The sequence below is a fragment of the Bolinopsis microptera genome, chromosome 6 (assembly GCF_026151205.1).
Source record: "Bolinopsis microptera isolate Bmic1 chromosome 6, MBARI_Bmic_1.0, whole genome shotgun sequence".
In the NCBI taxonomy this organism is placed as follows: domain Eukaryota; kingdom Metazoa; phylum Ctenophora; class Tentaculata; order Lobata; family Bolinopsidae; genus Bolinopsis; species Bolinopsis microptera.
Genome location: NC_087077.1, coordinates 2,431,379 through 2,451,806, shown reverse-complemented (window position 1 = coordinate 2,451,806; position 20,428 = coordinate 2,431,379). Strand labels below are relative to the sequence as shown.

The 20,428-nt window shown below is 37.8% G+C and overlaps 1 protein-coding gene across 2 annotated transcripts; it reads right to left on the bottom strand.

The window, feature by feature from the left end:
* Positions 1 to 2,908: 2,908 nt before the first annotated feature.
* LOC134816444 (probable maltase-glucoamylase 2) lies at positions 2,909 to 20,409 on the bottom strand. Of its 2 annotated transcripts, XM_063825281.1 has the most exons (25): positions 20,268 to 20,409; positions 19,810 to 19,906; positions 19,149 to 19,228; positions 18,827 to 18,974; positions 18,529 to 18,707; positions 18,121 to 18,308; positions 17,726 to 17,904; positions 17,349 to 17,464; positions 16,840 to 16,950; positions 13,318 to 13,464; positions 12,867 to 12,941; positions 10,211 to 10,293; positions 9,977 to 10,095; positions 8,719 to 8,836; positions 8,374 to 8,510; positions 8,031 to 8,114; positions 7,626 to 7,699; positions 6,181 to 6,298; positions 5,927 to 6,042; positions 5,531 to 5,621; positions 5,143 to 5,245; positions 4,635 to 4,776; positions 4,084 to 4,160; positions 3,880 to 3,952; positions 2,909 to 3,657 (listed from the first exon to the last, which is right to left on the bottom strand). In XM_063825281.1, exons 1-25 carry the CDS (start codon positions 20,388 to 20,390, stop codon positions 3,589 to 3,591), a joined length of 2,847 nt encoding a protein of 948 aa, XP_063681351.1. In that variant the 5' UTR covers positions 20,391 to 20,409; the 3' UTR covers positions 2,909 to 3,588. The 2 variants fall into 2 exon arrangements, with proteins under 2 accessions (XP_063681351.1, XP_063681352.1); XM_063825282.1 differs by lacking the exon at positions 19,810 to 19,906.
* Positions 20,410 to 20,428: the final 19 nt, after the last annotated feature.

The window sequence follows — 20,428 nt, the reverse complement described above, 5'->3', positions numbered from 1 at the left end:
CTGCGCTTTCAACGCGGAGTAGAACTACAAGAGACTGTTACGACTCTCTTAATGCACTCGGATCCAACAACACGCTAGAGATACGATGGATTGCAGCACACATCGGATTGTGGGGGAACGAAAAAGCAGATGAGCTGGCCAAGCTTGGTACAACCAGTGAATCCACTTTGAAGTGTCCAATTCCACAATCCTACATCAAGCGTCAAATCGACAACAAAGTCAACAGACTGAATCAGGAAACTTGGTTAACTGACGGTCCCAGACACACCAAACTGACACTCGGCCACAAGCATGCCAAAATCATCAAAAACCTCAACACTACACTCAGCAAAAACAGACAAGATTACAGAACTGCAGTTCACCTCATCACGGGTCACTGCGGCTTAAACAAACACCTTCACACCATTTGCAAATCAAACACCAGTGCTTGTCCTATGTGCGGCGACGGAGAGGAAACTGTCTCACACTTCCTTGGACAGTGTCCAGCTATTGCCCAAATTAGAGGTCAATATTTCCAGGACTACTACCTCTCTGTCAATGACATATTCGACAACCAACACATCACCACAATTGTCAATTTCGCAAACCGCACCAAACGCTTAATTGTGCCGGAAGAGCTGGATCAGACCGGGGTGACTTAAAGTATTATTTCATATGCTGTCTCGTCTCGTTTTACTTTTCCAAACCCAGCTGGCATTTAAGCGTATCATTTTGACTCATATATCATCTTACACCATCCTCCACCAATCACTCTGATTTCACCGGCAACCTTCCCCAAGGTTGCCACACCCCAGAGGTAGGCAGAGCATCTCAATGCTATCCTCTCGTGGGCTATCTTGGCCCAGCCTCTCTTAAAAAAAAAAAAAAAAAGTCACCATGCTGACCCTTTACAAATCTCTCATCAGAAGCCATTTCGAGTACTGTTGCCTCTTATGGAATATTTCCAAGAGTGCAGACGTCCAACAGCTGGACGGGGTTCAGCGCACGTTCACAACGAGAATAGATGGCATACAGCATCTAAACTACTGGCAGAAACTGAAGGCCTTAAATTTGATGTCGTTGCAACGGAGGAGAGAACGATATACCATCATCTTGTCATACGTTGTATGACCCGCCGCGCACGAGGTGCGCGGCTCCCCCTGTATCGTCGAAGACGATATAGTGAAGACGATATAATGAAGACACTATAGTGAAGCGACAGTGGGGGTCACCACGTGATACAACCATCATCCACATGTGGAAAGTGCTGCACGGCAAGTGCCCAAATGATGTCACCATCCAGTTCTCCACAACACTCCGACATGGCCAAAAGACAGTTATTCCCACTTTGATTCACGATGTCAATCCTTCGCATTTCGCCGATCTGTGGTTGCGAGAAGCATTATTGGATGCGCGCGCGCGACCCAGTAGTGCATCGCGCTACAAATATATTCCAGGACCGTCGATGAGTCCAACTCGGCGCGCGTCCTGGTTTGACGGATGTTACTCGTCTAAATTTAATTTCTTCGAAGTAGTGCGCGCCGCTTTCTTCTCGAAATGTTATTGGCCCGATGGCAAGTGCTACGAAGTAGCGCGCGCCGGGCCAGATCATTAACAATGGTCAAGTCCTGGTAGGTTAAAAACATACAAATAAACCATTGAATAGCATGGGAGACAATGCACAGCCTCAAATTATTAGTGCAATGCAGTATGCACTTCGAATAAACCGATTTTGCCTCTAAAAAAGGACTCAGAAAACTAAATTAATTTACTGGGCCGCGCTCAGCCTGTCATTCCGCCAAATCTTTATTCATCATAATAGCCTGGGGTCCTCAGGTAAAAATCAATTTGCCTCATTCTCCCAATTTTGCCTTTTCTGGGTGCCCAAAATGAGCTTGGAAACCCCCATGCAGTTTAAAAACAAAATGCTTTATAGCTTCACATAGCCATGTGTCTACGCGTACTGCGCTTGTTTCACAAGCGAGAGGGCTCTGGTTAGAGCAACTTCATGGCATCTGATCATTGATCAAACCATTGGAGGACTTCGCCGCTTCGACGTGCCGCGCGAACTAGCATTCTTGCTTCCCATCGTCGATCGTTGCTCTGCTTCGCAGAGCAACGATCTCGATGGGTTGACATCGTCAACCAAATCAAACCATTACCTGGCTGTTACGTTACGAGCCTTCGTACAATGTGCACGTCATGTCATGCAGATCTATCACCACGGGTCTGGTAGATTACAGGTAAACTCCAGATTTCAGTAGCACAGTTTTAAATTGGCGGCGCTATCGGACATGTAATGTCCGGCATCTAGCGGCCGGAACTGTTTTGGTACGCCGCGCTTGAAATATTATCGCGCGCACCACACTTATGCGCACATAACTCCATAAAAGATTGTTGACCGCTTCCATTACATATCTTAGGTAGACCCTACATGCAGTGTTACTTTAAATGTTAAGAGTGCGTCAAGAATGTTCCAAATCAAGTAATTTCGTTTCGCACAAACTGTAAGACGCATTTTCAAAGAGACAGAGTTTACATAAATCACTGCCTCCAGGAAGATGCGGAAAATGTTGTACAACACTTTGAAATACATATTTTATCCACTCTTTGTATCATCCCGAACAATTTAATTAAATCATAAATTACAATTAACTAATTGGCACAATTATACCAATTAGGGACAATTAGCTGATTGGCCAATTTTAAAGACGGAACCCTTAGACGAACCTTAAATACCGTATAGTATATACAGAACGTTCAATAGGCTCACCCCCTTCAGGGTGTTAAAGAGATTTGAACTTGCTACTTCTCGAATGTATATTTCAGCGTCCTCCGAGGACGAGCTACTTCAACTGCTGTATTTTCCTGTTAACCTACTATTTAGAGACCATATCATTGCAAATTTAGGAAAAATAGAAACGAAAAGTTTCAAAAAATAGATAAAAATATACCAACTAACAACATCAAATCGATCATAATTTAATATCATACATATCAAAAAACAAGGACTACTACAGCTTACATTATTGTTGTGATCTTCGATTAGGAAAAATTATGGAAAACAAAATCGTCTGATAAATAATACATATAATACACAATCAGAGATAAATATACACACTCGTTTATATACAAGTCCTGCAACAAAAATCATCAGTAATTAATAATTAACACCCAATCAAATCATGATTGATTGAATAAAAACATTCAATTTTCTCTCTCTCTCTCTCTCTCTCTCTCTCTCTCTCTCTCTCTCTCTCTCTCTCTCTCTCTCTCTCTCTCTCTCTCTCTCTCTCTCTCTCTCTCTCTCTCTCTCTCTCTCTCTCTCTCTCTCTCTCTCTCTCTCTCTCTCTCTCTCTCTCTTTCTCTTACAAAAGGTATAATATTTAGTCAAGTCCCGCTTGGAAGTTTCAAGTCTTGAGTTTTACCGCTCGTCTCTTCTTTACATCCTTTCAATTAATTTCACACAGAAACAATCAGCAGGCCATCAAACAAAAATGGACAAAAAACTCGACACTGGAGATTTTGTCCCCAAACCTAATTAACCAATTAGCTAGAACATGACGTCATAAAGAGTCGATAACGTCGTCATAGAGGGTCAATCTGATGCTATCTGTATGTGAGCATAAATGCCTCTACTATGGGCAATTCTAGAGACTTTACACATAGCACTCCGTCCTGTTGTTATTATTGTTATTATTGTTTTAATTTGGTATTTTATTGATAATTTCATAGTGCTAGTTTCCTTTCAATTGTTTCCATGAAGGTGTCATAATTTCGGTTATTTTATCTTATTTTTCTAAACAAGAATATAAAATCTCTCCACACAACTAAAAACAATTTACTATGTACAACTGTAAAACCTTATAAATAATAAAGTTATTAAGGAGTAAAACTAACCTGGAAGGTAAAGTTCTCCCATAAATCCGTACTATCACCGACCACAACTTCCTTAGTGTGATTCGTCAAACCTCTGTGATATCACAGTTATCAGAATTTCAAATTTTAAATCACTAATACCAGATTGGATTGATGACAGCTAAGACCAAAATGATCATTGATTGGACTAAAAATGGTAAAAGTTTAATATTCAAATTCAATAACCTTATGTTTATTTCTTGTATCTTGTTTTTGTTGTCATGACCAGGGAATCGTAACGTTACTTCTGATCTTAGGTGCTCCTGAAATTTATAATATTTAAACAGCTCTGATTTCTGTAGAATCTTGGTTTATAAATTTTAAATTTTATAACACTTTAACTCTATCTCCAAGATTAGATAACTTTGTGAATGGACGCTATATGACTGGTACCCCCCGGTACCAACATCCAACTTGTTTACCAACAAGTATAATATTTAGAGTTAAGAGGTTCCTCAAAAGGTAAGACCGAATTTTAACATTTTAGTGGTTAAAATTAGAATATTTGAGTCATTTTATTAAAGAAATACGAAATTCTGTCCGGTCTACATCCGGGCAATGTATAATCATTTATTCAATTAATTTTGTGACCCTGAAATTATACCGCGACACTCACTGCTGTCCACAGACAAGATAAAACAAAATTAAACCAGAGATCTCAAACATTTCACAAAAATTACCTAATCCTACTAATTAATTAAACACTAATTAATTAAGACATTAAGTAATCTTCTTACCTGGCTGGCGTTGAATTTGACATACAGAAACTGGTCATGTGTAATGGTGTGCATGGACACCCCATCATCAGTGTACAGTTCACCATAACTCTGGCCTGAGGCACTGAGATATACATCCAATACGTAATCTCCCTTCTCGTTACTGCAATATCACGTGTTATACAAATCATATCACATGTTTATAGTGATATGTACTGAACCTTTAAAGTGAATTTTACCATACTCGCCAAAAATAGTACAGGCAATTTAACGTTGAAATGGCGTGGCCGCCAACAACAGAATGCTAAAATTTAGGCGATCAATCCTCGAGTTACACAGTATGTCTCGTCTGTAAATTTATTAATCACAAAAAGGTAAACTATAAGCCCACAAGTTTGCACACTGACTAATGCCCCCTGTATGAATAATGAATATATCTATAAATACATAAGTAAATATAATAAACTCACAATAAACTTATAAGTTTACTACAAAATTATAAACAATTAAATTTAGTAGGTTAACTAACGTTTCCTTAGTGTTAGAGAAGGAACTGAAATGAGTAACTATGATATGTCCGCCCCGTGCGTAGTATGTTTGTTTATCAAGACTAACACTTTGGTTAGACAAACCTGTAGATAATGTGAACTTAGACATGTTATATATGTTGCTAAATATAGGGAGGTGATTGTTTTGTGTTGCCTCCCCACAATAACAACAGCACCAAAAGATGGTGGGTTAATGTATAAAATATACAATATCTATTTAGAGCACTTTTGTGCCATTTTCACCGACGTGAATTCGGAATTATTGAGAAATGTTCAGATTTGTTCAATTTCCAGGAAGGTAAGTACTAAGTACGGTACTTAAAAAAAATTTCGATTCGATTCACGATTAGGAACCCTAAAACTACTAACCATGATCATTAACCCCATCGATGACATTGTTAGGATTGTTGTAGTCGTACCACAGGTCCTTTGGGAAATACACCTCGTGTTCTGTAACCCCCTGAAGCAGTAAATCATTACTAGTTACTAGTTACTAGTTACTAGTTACTAGTTACTAGTTACTAGTTACTAGTTACTAGTTACTAGTTACTAGTTACTAGTTACTAGTTACTAGTTACTAGTTACTAGTTACTAGTCACTTGTCAGTAGATATTATCTTATAGATTACGTTAAAAACGATAACAGTCAAACTGTTTAAAAAAACAAATTTGATCCAAGTATATATTCAGATAAATTTGTTTGCCGGTGTTTGACTGCTAATATGTTGATAACGTGTTGTTATTTATATGGAACGTGTTAACTAACCGGTTTGAGAACGGGAGCAAACATGATTCCAGTACCAAACATGAACTGAGTTTCTATAGACAGCGTGTTCTTATCATCTAGGTAGTCGAAAAAGAGAGGCGATACCACTGTCAAACCTGAAGAGAGGATGATACCTATTTAACACTTTTATATTAATAAAGCACATGTAAATTATATTTGTACATATTTTATTAAACACTCTAAGATAATCCAAAGTAATATTACAAATTAGGATTAATAGATTCTAACAATACCTCTGGTATGGGCGCTGTAAAACAGTGTGTAAAGTGTAGGTAGCAACTTGTATCTCAGCTCAACTGCGTCCTGTATCCTCTTCACGGTGTCGTTACCAAAGTTCAACATTTGTGTCTCCTGAATTAGACGTCACGTGATCAGTGAATTAAGAGTGAACAATACCTGTCACATTTGGAATAGAGAGAGAACTGAGGTTACCATTTCAGCTGTTAAAGGTCACAATTGCACAAAGAGTGCACTAAATGGCGAAAAAAATTGAAATCAGTAACTCAGGTCGATTTTCATTTTGGCGTCTCGGGTCTGAATGTCAATTGCGAGAAATATTTATGATACCTGAGTAATTAGTACTTAGTGATTAAAGTCTAACGTAATGTTACTTTTCCATACTAGGTCACGCTTGGGTGGATCGAATATGTCTTTTCGGTCACGTTTTTATCATTGAGGCGTGTTATAAATACTGGAATTTTATTATTCTATCTTTTATTTTTTAAATGTCCTATTCATGATGAAAATTACCCCGCTCATAACCGAATATATCCAGTAACATTTTAAAGTTGAGTAAACTAGCTCACTACGTTATGTTATTAGCTACTGATCACCCAATTACTACTGATTACCCAATTACTGCTGATTACCCAACTACTACTGATCACCCAATTACTACTGATTACCCAATTACTACTGATTACCCAACTACTACTGATTACCCAATGAATACTGATTACTCAATTACTACTGATTACCCAACTACTACTGATTACTCAATTACCCAATCATCCAAACGTACGTTTTAATTCTGAATTACCGCAGCAAATTTCACCAGAATTTTGAGAAGTAAAATTAAAATTAGTCAGACTCATTTCCTAGAGCTGGCTAGAGGAACAGCTAGCATTGGCCTAGTAACTTGTATCTGACGTCTAGAAATTAAGACAATTTTGATCTCCGTAAATGGTGAATTAACACACGGTACTGCAATTCTTTAGTTTACACAGTTATGAATTCAGACTTGGAACATCTTTTCAGGATTTAAATTCAACCTTTTAAGATGTTGAATTTACATCAAATGAAATGTTGAATTATATGTACTTTCTTTCAGTTATTTTGTTGAAAGTATTCCAAAAAGTAAGATTTTATTCAATGACTGTCACAACTTAAGAATATGTATGAGGTAAGTTTATAATTATATTCCAGTAATTTAAATAAGATAACCCTTAGTCTTAGAGTCAGTTTACTAGACTGGGTCTTATCTCTAGTCCGGTCTGACAGTCAATCTTAATATAACATTAACATTATATAATATTATATTATAATATAACATTAACATTAACATTATATAATATTATATTATAATATAATATAACATTAACATTATATAATATTATATTATATTATATTATATTATAATATAATATAACATTAACATTAAATATAATATTAAACTTACAACTGCGGGATATCTTTTAGCTAGAGGGTAGAAGGTAGCGAGCTGATGCCATCTTACACACAACTCTTCTCCAGCTGAAAAGAAAGGGTGAGTGCCACAATCTTAGAGTAACCAGTAACCAGTAACCAGTAACCAGTAACCAGTAACCAGTAACCAGTAACCAGTAACCAGTAACCAGTAACCAGTAACCAGTAACCAGTAACCAGTAACCAGTAACCAGTAACCAGTAACCAGCAACCAGTTTATATCATGATAATTCGTGAAGGGAATAATAATGGCCGCCTAAAAGTTGTACTGTGTCTGTAACTAATATAAAACGCTTGCACTGCATCCAAACAGGGGTCTAGAATTCGCTATAATGATAAATAAAGTTGAAATGAAGTTGAACAATCATTTGAAACTAACCCTCGTCAGGATCATCTCCGATCTTGTATCCGCAGATATTAGCTCCAACCAATGGAATTCCGTACATGTTGTAGTTCAACATCGCTGAAATAGTATAGAATCATGTTATTATGATAACCACGTGGCTCGGTTACGTTCAGCGGTTCAGATAAATTTATAGTACTTAGAGGAAGTCTAATAGTCCTCCAATAGTACCTGGTACAATAGTACCTGGCTCATATCAATCCTAATAATCAGTTGAAACAAAATGTATCAGATAAACTGAGTGGAGACCATGATCGACCCACTCAAGAGAGCGAAACTGACATAAATCAAAATAATCCCAAGATTTGTCTACACATACCGACGATGGAATGTCTCATATCCTCCCAAGTGGCTTTGTTCTCCTTGATAAAGTGACCAGTATGAACTCCAGAGCCCAGGTATGTGGATCTGCTGAGAAGGAGGGATCGCTGTTCTTTTATCACTCCAGACAGTGCTCTGTAGAGATTGGTATTGTGACGTGGCAGGTTGGTTAGAAATACATTTAATTGGTATTTTAATCCTTTATATTCGATTGTTAAAGATATAATATAATCTCAGGTAGACAAGGATTAGACAATCCCTCATTTGCTTAAAATCAGCTGTACTACTGAAATTTTATTTGAATCCAAGAAAATTTAAAGAAAGTTCAAAGTTCCCAACTCACGCATTAGTGACAGCAGAGCTCTTCCATCCGTAGATGTTGTGCACGTCGTAGTGACGGAGACCTCCGTGGTGGCGCGCACTGGGGCACAACGTCTTCTTCTTCAACTTAGGTACGTTTCCTGGGTTTAATGAGGTTTTTGGAAAGAAGTTGTTGATTTACTTTGTCTGAAGTAAAGAAGTGATATAGTCTGAAGCTTCAAGTAGACACCATGAAAATGGAACTACTACAAAGTTATGAGTCCACAAGTCTGTTACCCGACTCACATCACATACTAAGACCGGTCAGCCGGACAGAGGATACCGCCTGATATCTGATCTGGTGACAAGGCGTGCCACATGACTCCGTCATCGGTCACATGACTGGAGCAAGCATAACGTTATATAAGAGAACGTTGGTAACCACTCCTCATATCTAGACATACAATACCAACCTCTCATTCCTACTACAAATACATTTGTTTACTTTGTTACTTCCAAACTCCTTCCTGCTTTTGCAATAAAGGAGCAATAGTTTTGTCAAGGTTCTACATCTCCACTATCTTCTCTCAAGTTACTGAAACTCTGTACCTCACTGTACGCCACTGACATGTCTCCACAGAGCGCCTCCCTTACAGACCCACCTTCTCCTTCAGCCGACAAGAAGAGTATCTTCTCTTTCTACATCCACGAACCTTCCAACATCAACCCCTTCAACCCCTCCAGCGCCTCAACCCTCCGCAAGACCCACCACGTATCCATGCCAACCCTTCCTGCCAGACCCAAACCAATGGCACTAAATAACAGATTATCTCTAGATAACCTGCACAGGCCTACCCAGGAACTACAGAAACAGCCCTCCCTCCGACCCTTCCTCATCACAGTGCAGAGTAGCACAGGTGATAACACGGTGACTGAGAAAGACACTAGACCAAAACAAGGGAGGAGGTCTGCAGATAAAGTGAGATGGGGAGAGAAGAAGAAAGGAGGAATGTCGAGGTTAAAGGTGTGTCTAGTATCGATCAAGAGGAATATTTCGTGCGGATCTGTGACCGAGGAATCAATGGGAAGGAAACAGCCTGGTTACTATTTTATTTGAATCTTCTTGGTTGATTTTTAGCTTGCTGTAATCTTGTAAATAAATGATCTTGTGTATACTATATAATAACGATCAAATAGATTTTGATAAAATATATTGTGATGAAAAAGTACCCATTTAAAAAAGTACCCATTTAAAAAAGTACCCATTTTAATTTTCTAAAAGTGCCCAGCTATATACTAACTGAGTCTGTAAATAGGATCATCGTAAGAGTCAGTATTTGAGCAGCCACCAACACTCCCATCACTTAGGGTACTCGGTTCATTCTCGTCAATAAACAGCCCAGCAAACGACAGAGCAGACCTGTGCAGTTTTAGTCAAGTTTCTTGTTGAAATAATTTCTCAGAACGTCAGTAAATATATTATCCAGATAGTGGAAGAGTAAGATGAGATTAATAGTAATATTATAAAACTGTACCTGTAGGTAGTTAGAGCCCCCTGTAACCAGTTCAAGGTGGCCGGGTGGAAGTAGTCCGGTAGTGCCGCCTCGCCTCCAGCTACCTGTAAAACATGGTCACGTGATTCAAGACATTCCAATGTAGTTATGTAGTAGTACCTGACTTAGTGGATCTGAGTCTAGAAGCACGTGTCATCAGTGTAGTTATGTAGTAGTACCTGACTTAGTGGATCTGAGTTTAGAAGCACGTGTCATCAGTGTAGTTATGTAGTAGTACCTGACTTAGTGGATCTGAGTTTAGAAGCACGTGTCATCACTGTAGTTATGTAGTAGTACCTGACTTAGTGGATCTGAGTCTAGAAGCACGTGTCATCAGTGTAGTTATGTAGTAGTACCTGACTTAGTGGATCTGAGTTTAGAAGCACGTGTCATCAGTGTAGTTATGTAGTAGTACCTGACTTAGTGGATCTGAGTTTAGAAGCACGTGTCATCAGTGTAGTTATGTAGTAGTACCTGACTTAGTGGATCTGAGTTTAGAAGCACGTGTCATCAGTGTAGTTATGTAGTAGTACCTGACTTAGTGGATCTGAGTCTAGAAGCACGTGTCATCAGTGTAGTTATGTAGTAGTACCTGACTTAGTGGATCTGAGTTTAGAAGCACGTGTCATCAGTGTAGTTATGTAGTAGTACCTGACTTAGTGGATCTGAGTCTAGAAGCACGTGTCATCAGTGAGCTACCTCACTGTTCGGAGAGGAGGTCACAGGGTGTGATTGTAATACAGACATTTCATGATAAAGACTCATCGGTACATCTGCTGCACAGTGCACCGTGCAAATTTATGAATTGTCGTTGAATTAGTTCCACTAGTGTTCTAATAGATGTAAAGCTATAAAAGTGTGGGATTTGCAGTTTACAGGTGTTATTAAATCACATACAATCTTCTTATCAGTAATCGTTTCCATCCAGAAAAACTTGTTCGGAAATAGCGATAACGGTATTTCTTGCAGCGAGGCATGGTGTGATTCAAATGCACTGGGTTGAAATGCACTGGATTGTCGTGGATTTAATAGAATCAGTTCTGTTCTTTTGTCTCGTTCCATACAATGATTTCTGAACGTCACAGTTGCAGCTATTCGTGTCAGGATCGTGTATGCACTACGCTTTATCAGCTAGACTTTTAACGATATTCCATAACTCTTCTTAAAGACCTAAAGCCACAAAAGTGCAGTTTATAAGAGCATCCGAATTTTTCATCTCTCATTCTATAGAAAATTTGTAGATTAAGATTATTAATTCTTATCAGTAATTTCTCCAACCATAAAATCAGCTCGAATAAATAGAAATTTCTTGAAGGAACACCTAACTCACAGCCGGTCGTGCTCCAATGATCTCAGATCTGGAATCCATAATGACTCATCCAATTTTCTAACCATCCAAGACGATGTAAGGTACAGACTGCCACAAATTAATTAAGTATTTCTAAAAATTCCTGACAGGCTTTTCGAGAAGATTTCAAGAAGGATTTGATTTTCTAACTTTTCCAACATAAAATTAAATTTCAGATTGTTGATAAGACAGTCAGACTGACTATATATAGTACATAGTAATTGTGGTTGGTGTCGTCTGCTGACACTGCTCAATCAGCAAGCCGAGAGCTAGATACAAATAGAAACGACCGGTTTGACTCAACCGGCCGTTTCTAATTTCTATTTGTATAGTATATTAGTATATAGTATATATATACTCGCATATATACGGGGGAGCCACATACTCAGTGTGCCTCTGAGAACCGTACTATGTAAAATAAAGCACGAGAACCTAGTAGTTCTCGCAGCCTGGTCAAATCCTAGTTTTAACACTTTACAGGCCATAATCAACCACCTTACCTTGGGTTCATGTCCAGTTAGACCAGTTAGACTAATTAGAACTATTGGAATTGTTAGATCTGTTGCATGATGTGCTTAAACTACCTGACAGACAGACCTACAGGTTAAATAAGCACATCATGAAACCAGTGGAATAACGAAGGGCCCCGCTGTGCGGGGGGCGCCTTCTTAGGGGGCGCCAAATCGTCGTTTGAATGTGGGACAATTTTGAAAAACTGAACTTAGGTACTAGCAAAACTGCGCCAACAGGGGGGCGCTTTTTCGGCGGGGGCGCCAACAGGCAACGTTACGCCACTGCAGGTAACTCTGGCTCAGTAACTGGCTGGTTGTCACTCCAAGAAGCTACCTTCACAGTTATTTTGAGGTGGAGCTTGAAAAATCGGGGGCTGTTCCGTCAAGAAAGTTCGGTCTGCAGTCATGAACTGATATTTAGCAACGCCCATCATTTCTGGTTTATTACCCATATCATACCCAGTGACCCAGAGTATTTAAGGCCTATGGACCATTCTATGGCCAATGGCCATGCATGGTTTGTGATTTTATAATGAAAAGAACCAATAATATAATGAAAGATCTGACGTGAGCAAAGGCAACCTTCAGAAATTTGATGAGATTCATTCATTTTGAAACGAGCTGCGAAGAAACGGCAGGAACAAAAATTTAATTAAATATCAAAACTTGCTTTGATTAGACACGAACGGTAGGCTCCGTAAGAAGAAAGTGTTTTAAATGTTATAAAATATTAAAAGATATTATATAATGTGCAAGTGTTGGCTGCAGATGAAATTACCTTCGCTATAATCGTTTTATTGGCGCTGTCCCTGACAAAGTTGGTTGCATTTTCGTCGTACAGGGAACTGTTCAACTGAAAATAAAGATGTAATAATGTGATGTAAGAACCAGTATCATCTTACTCCTATGATTTACAAAATATAACGGTAAATAACAGATTTCACTCATGAATTATAGAAAACTAAAGGTTAATCATTTAATTAATGATATCAGTATTTGAAGCTTATAAAAAAATGTTGGCGAAACTACACATTTTACTTTTGTTATTACTAATCAATATAACTTTATATTCGTAGATCAGGTAGATAATAATATAGTCTTGTCCAGCAATATTAGTTTAAATTTAACAATTTAAAGTAATTTAATAATAAGTAATTTAACAATAAGCAATTTGATGATCACTATTTTAATAATATTTAATTTAACAATATCTCTAAAGAATAACATACGAGAATAGCAGGTCTTGTGTCCACTAGTAACACTTTCTCCTTGTTATGTAAATCAGATATTGTATCCTCTATATTCGGATATCTTGCTGCATCCACTGTGAACTCCATGTTTTCCTCTAGAGTTGACTTACCTACCCATACTCCGTCCTGTAAGAAATTGTTTAAATTTTAAATTAAGTGTGTTAAAGTCAGAGAGCTTTGCCCTGAGCACGTGTCCAGACAGACAATATGTTAAAGAGTTTATTATATAATATGAGATAATGTTTTGTTATTGACCAAACATTTGTTTGACGTAACCCGTATACACATATAATATCTATATTCGGCTATATGTAATGTAAATCCCCTCTGAGTCGATCATTATCAATAATGCTTCAATTCATATTTTGTCGACAAATTAGCGTGCTCAAATTGGTCACTCCACTTACTGCCGCGACAATTTCAAAAAGTTCCGCGAACAAATCCGCAAAATTATTCAATTTTTTTCCCATGAGGGCTGAAAATCAGGGTCAGATTTCCACTGTTGATGAGTTTCACCATTCCCTTTGTTGCGGCGTTTACCCACAAAGGCAGGGTCAGATTAAGAGCTTTAGAATATGTACAATTTACACTGATAATGATCGTAATCTACCGATTTAGCGATTTTCTCAGACCTAGGACCTCCATGCTTCTATACCGTTACTACTACTTATACAGGGTGTTCACGAAACATTAGCTTCTATAGGCTTAGATCAAAACGATTACTCCTTTACTCTTCCAAAATTTACAGTTTTGTAGCATCAAATTGGCATAGTTAACTTCGAGAGGGCGCCTAATTACCTAATTAGAAAATTTCTGGTCTGTTTCTAAGAGTAATTACCTGGTAATCACCAGTGATCGACCGAGGGCCGGATTTGCGACCGAGGCCGAGGAAGGCATATTTTAATTTAACCGAGGCCGAGGAGAACCGAGGTTTTATTTTTTCAACCGAGGCTAAGGCAGAGGAGTACTAATTTTGACCGAGGCCGAGGAATTTCGGTACAAAAAAGTGACATTAAAAATGTACGCTCTATTATTAAATTGATATAGTTATTGTTTTAATCTTCACAGTTTGTTGCTATCCAAAAGAGGGCTATTAAATGGATCAATGGTGAACCCTACTCCAGTTATAATGACGATAAACTTGCTACAGAGCAAAAGAAGCTAAATATTCTCCCTGTCATGCAGAAGTTTATTTATAACGATCTTATGACCTTCTATAAAATAGTGAATAGCATAATCCCAGTTTCGCTTCCTACTTATATAGTCCTATGCCGTCCAGAGGGCACCCGATACACTAGGCACAATGCTCAAATAATTGATAGGTCGGATACTTCAACTTACATGAGTACCACTGTGCCCTGCTCGGATGCCTTCCGAAATAGCTTCTTTTATAGATCTATGCTGAAATGGAATAGTCTACCAGTATGTATCCGGCAGTCAGAGCGGATTTCTACTTTTAAGGCCAATCTGATCAAGTACCTCTGGGCTGCCGATACAGTCTGGCCAGACTAGTCTCAGAAATGTGTTTTTGTTGGTTACAATTCTGTCCGTCCAATTTCCTATCTGCTTGTCCTTCTTTTTCTTCTATCAGTTGTGACGGAATTGTAATGAACAAAATCCATATATAATTATTTATGATATGTTTGATTTCTTGTTATTGTATGTCATTCAAATTTGGTAGACGGCCCCAACGTTAATGTGGCTTTTGCTATGTGTTGGTTCAGCCGAATTAATTATTATGTAATCAAGTTTATTTTTCTCTTTTAGTTAGTTGTCATCCGGCCAAACATTAAGCAACTTATATTGCAGCACCATTTTTCAATTAGAATATTAAAATATGTCATTGTAATTTTGCATGGCTGAAATGTAACGCTTGATTTGTATATATAATAATTAATTGAATTTTCAAATAAAAAAAAAAGTTTTCAATCTTAAACAATCTATTTAGTTTCAACAAAAGTTGCGTACCAATTTTCCAAAATCGACATTCCTCGGTAAAACCGAGGTCGAGACCTCGGACTCGGTCGATCAATGTAATTAGATCCCCATTATCTACTCATACTTTTGGTTGGCTAAGGGGTTTTCCAAACTTGGTTGGCTAAGGGGTTTTCCAAACTCCAGGGGCTCGTGAAGTGTCTTACACAACCTCTCCGAGCCCAAGATCCGTAGTGCGTGGTGAAGAGCCACACCCTTCTCGAGGTGCCACTGTTAAGCTTAGTAACCTGTTCTGGGTGATTCCAGTTAAAACAGGTGAACGGTAACAGAACACTGCGGCTCTAGACCAGTACAGGTCGAAAAATATAACCGGGACATCTGTCTCGTTAGGACTGCATGCGGTTCATCGGGTGCGAAGGGCCAGCATCCCTTCCACCTCAAATAACAACGCTACAGAAACAACAAGGAAAAACTGTGATAGGAGTGATTCTCGGGATGCAAGGAACGGTGATTCCAGTATGAAGCGGTCTGGGCAAAGCCGCAAGGACCCCAGGACGCAGATGAGAACGAAGAGGTCACCTTATTCCCACAGTGTTATTAGCTCACACATCACCAACGTGGCAGGAAACCGAAAGCACTGGATAGAGATGATACGACATAAGCGGCAATTCCTTGGTGCAGGCCACTCGAATGATTGAGGAGACCTTATCAAGTAAGTAAGTAAGTATCTACTCATTACTGTCTATTTCAAGGTCAACCGAAAGTTTCCAATCTCAATATCCTTCTTTCAAATCTAAAATAATTTCAGACAGCTCAACATGTTGTTTCATTTTATCACGCATAAAAAAGTTGAAAGATAGAGCAGTGGTACCATTTGAGTGCAGCAAATGTTTGCTAATTATTTGAACATTTTCTGAGTATTTCTGCAAACTTATGCAGAAAATGCGGGAAATATACGGAAAGGTATGCAGTATGCACGTCTGCATTCCGCACCTATCGCACCCTAATAATGGTACCTCTGAGGCAGAGTGATAAGACCGTTAATTGGCTCATTATCTTTCCACCAAAATAGGACGGGCGGATGCCAGTCAGACGAATGTAATTCTGTGTTAGATTACCGTGATTAGTACGAACACGAAATAAAATATCCGTATAATCCGTATAAACAGGTAAAGTGAAAAGGCAGAATATCAAATCGTTGATGGGCTCATTATATTTTCATTAAAATAAGAGGGGCGGATGCCAGGGAAGTCCATTGTAATTCTGTTAGATTAGGTACAGTGATAACGGTTAGGATACAACATATCCATTTGATGTGTCCAATATCGTGTTCCATTATAAAATCGTTTAAATATCTCGATAATAAACCAGACTGTCAGGAACTAAAGTCGGTTAGAAAAGCTGATACAATTCAGAACATTTCATCTGTGACGTCCATTTTTAAACCGATTTGCCTGAAACGGTTTTTTAAAACTTATCCCTTATCTAGGGTATGTACATTTTTGAATCCCTTTTAAAATCAAGTGACAGATTACAGATACAATATACATTATACATAGTACATACCAGAGGAAACGTAGAGTTGACAAGAGCCGAGATTTCTTCGTCGGTTTGGAAGTTTTCACTACCAAAATGGTAGCCTAAGGCCCACAGCGGCGGTAGGAACGGTTTTCCAATCTGAAATTATACGGGCTATAATAATAACGATAAAATATTATCATTATGTGGCACAATAAAAGTAACTCAAAGTGCTGTTTTGACTCATTATGTCAGATGCTTATAATTGTTGCTGTGACAACATCGTTGACTTATCCTACAGCTACATTTCGTTTTGTAATTTGACCTGTTGCCAGTAGCTAAATTTTTCACATGCTTTGAATTGAAGTTTGCCAGATAACATGATTACTGTGAAATTCGTGGTGAAAGCGGAAACAGACCTACCAAAAACATGTCTGAGATATAAATTTGGGAGGTATGTATCGTCATAATCATACTGTTAAAACTCAAAATTTTCTCCATGATACCAGATTTAACGATTAAGACCGAGAAAATTGATTAATTAAATAACTTCACACCTTGTCAGAGAATTGGGCCATCACTTCAGCTGGGGTGGGCCCAAGGAAGATGTAGAAATCTAAAATTCCACCGCTTGTGCGGAATGTGATAGAGGGGTAGGGACTCAGGACAACATCTGGAAAATAAAAGTAGGTACAACAGATAGTTTAGTGAGTGGTAATGCCGATATTTTAGATAGGTTAGATAAGCTATTGAAAGGAGCAGTGGAGAAGATTATAGCTTATTTTAGAAGTGCAACACAGTATAACAATGTGCCAGTTGGTACATTAATATGCTAGACAGTGTAATGGTTTAAATCTGACCTTATTTAATGTTATCTTGAGTAGAATAACAGATCTCACGATGTAAATCTCACTTATTTCCATGTAAAACTAACCCATAGCGTTTGAGTTCTGTAGGAAGAAACCACTAGCATGACCATCTTTCTCCACGTGTAGTAAGAACGGGTGCGCGCCGTGTCGTTTCTCGACCGAGGTCGCCCAGACACTTTGATAGTTAAACTCCATTTTGCGGAGTAGACCGTCCTTGTGGTCGCCACTCAGTCCATACACATTACTGGAAATCAACAGATTGTTTATGATTTGAATCTAGTTTGCAAATGATTTGGGGTTCCTTTAATCACTATTTCTCTATCATTACTGACCAATTCGTCTATAAATTTTCTGGAGTTTTCGAAAACAAGGCTTTATTAATCAGTTGCCTAATAACACAAAAGATTTACAGTATAAACGAGAGTATGTAAACAAATATTAACGCAAAATGCTCTCAAACCTTGAGGAAAGTGCCATGTTGAGCTGAAGTAGCTGATCTGAGAATATGAGACCCTCCATAGTCGTGTTAAAAATAGTAGAGGTAGCTTCGTGAGTTCGGGACACTGAAAACCCAAACATTTGACGGGTTATGGTGAGGATGTACTGCATACGGTGGCCAGATACTTCGTGGTGCGAGCTCATAGGGACCTGAGAGTGGTTATTTAATTTCGTCATGATTCATGAATTATTAATTTTGGAAAATCTCATGAAAAGTGTGGTGTAACTTAATATTAAAATAGCCTAGGTCCAGAAATTTTAAACCACAGAAATGAAATAGTGTAATACTGTGTAAGTTAATAGTGTTAAAATGATTGTATTACATTAATAATTGTATTACAATAATTGCGAGTATTAAAGTAAATTGTACCTCATATCTTTCCTTTGCAGGATCAAATATCTTAACTCGTAACCTGCTGTCCGTCTCATAGGATATGATACATTTTAAGGTTTTAACCTCATCAGGAAAGATACTATCTAAAGCATCAATACGCTCCAGATCTATCTCCATTCCCCAAACCTGAACCTTGCTTGTTACAACACGATAACCTGAAATATGTTTCGTTGTATTTTTGCTGGTGTTACTTGTTACTTTATAATAAGCACTATAATGTACACGTACTTGTACATGATGTATTAAAATTAATATTGTAGTTCATTGAACTCACCTCTGCGATTAGAAAATGGGTAAAAACATTCAGGGGAACCAAGAGCGGTGAAATCCCAACATGCCCCCCATTTCAGACACTGTTTCTTTGTTTTAGTAATGTTGAAACCAGCATCTACTCTTTCAAACTTCTCAACAGCTTTACAAGTCTGAAATTGTACAGTGTGTTGTTTGTTATTTGTAATGGTAACTCTTGATATAGAATAAAGGTTTACTTTAAATACGCACCCATTCAAACAGCTACAAATAGTGTATATTATTATTGTTCATAATTTTAATTCAAAGATAAGATTAATCTTAAGATACGATTAAAATAAACTCACAGCTTCATGATCTTCAAGAGGCTTTCTATGTTTTTCCACGCTGGCATAGACAATTGTAAATACTGACAATATAACTAAAACTGAAAAGAATTGTATATTAGATAATAATTAAACTTAATTAAATCTTGTGAATTAAAAGTGATTATCATATAAACAATTTTAGATAAAAAACCGATAACAGTGACAAGAGGCTTTACAAATATAACGAGATCACAATCTTAGATAGGAGTAATGCTACTGTCGGGAATTGATTTGGTGTCACAATGACGAAAATCATGAAATTGTTCCAGCTAGTACCTTAGCTGGTAAAAATGGGCTGATACATTAGACCATGTAGCAACCTTCACTTATGTTCCTTCATAAAAATCATATCAGAACTTTAACTCGGTTAGAAACTTGTCAGAACACAATTAAGGAAACGTAACCAAAGACAACTCTGATGTTTTGGAGAAAGATAACGGCGATAAATTGAGCATGACAAAAAGTTTTTAAAACTCTTTCATGGCCCACATAATTGCTCTTTATAAAAAAATTAAATGATGATTTTTGACACTTGATCGGATTACTATACGTTCAATCCTTCATAGAAAAGTTGAACAATGATTAGAAGTGTGCCATTATTCATTAAGTTAAAGTAAAACAAATTTTTAGTAAAACTTACGAGATGCTAGTATGATGGTTATTTTCTTTTCTTTCGTTAATGTTTTAAACTTTTCTGTTAATCGAGGCTTTCTCCCACTTGATGTTACATTTTCAACCTGTGGTGTTAATTGTTTACAGTAAAATTCGATTTAATGCTGAGTTTGGGGAAAAGAAAAAAGCTGCAGTAAATTAGTGTTGCAGCAAATCAGGGTTGTCTTTGTTCATATTATCTATAATAAACATATTTGGGGGGGGGGGGGGGGGGGGGGGGGGGAAGAAATTGCTTCAGTAAAAGTGAGGTACGGTAAATCCGGGTTCGTTAAATTGAGGTTTTAATGTATTGTAATAATTACATTCTTCAGATCTTAGTAACCTATCAAAGCAACACAAGTTACTACTGTCTGCTATTCATTGATTCTAGTAAACGCAGATTTATCGAAACTATTCTACCAGTCAACAGAACCAAAATTAACTCACATGTAAGTGGGGTATGTGATCACCATGTCCATGTTCACCATGTGCATGATCAGCATCTTCAGAATGTTCATCTTCAAAGTTTGAATATGGCAAGCTCGTTAACTGGTGTATGTTGTCTCCCATTCTGTAGCTTCACATTCCTAATATTGAAGAAGTTTTAA

Bases quoted from the DNA above. Each gene is read 5' to 3' on its own strand.
- LOC134816444 (XM_063825281.1), bottom strand. From the start codon at position 20,390: ATGGGAGACAACATACACCAGTTAACGAGCTTGCCATATTCAAACTTT. The intron at 6,043-6,180 runs GTATTGTTAGAA...TCCTCTCTTCAG, and splicing joins TTACAGCGCCCATACCAGAG to GTTTGACAGTGGTATCGCCT. The intron at 3,953-4,083 runs GTTATTGAATTT...GTGATATCACAG, and splicing joins ATACAAGAAATAAACATAAG to AGGTTTGACGAATCACACTA.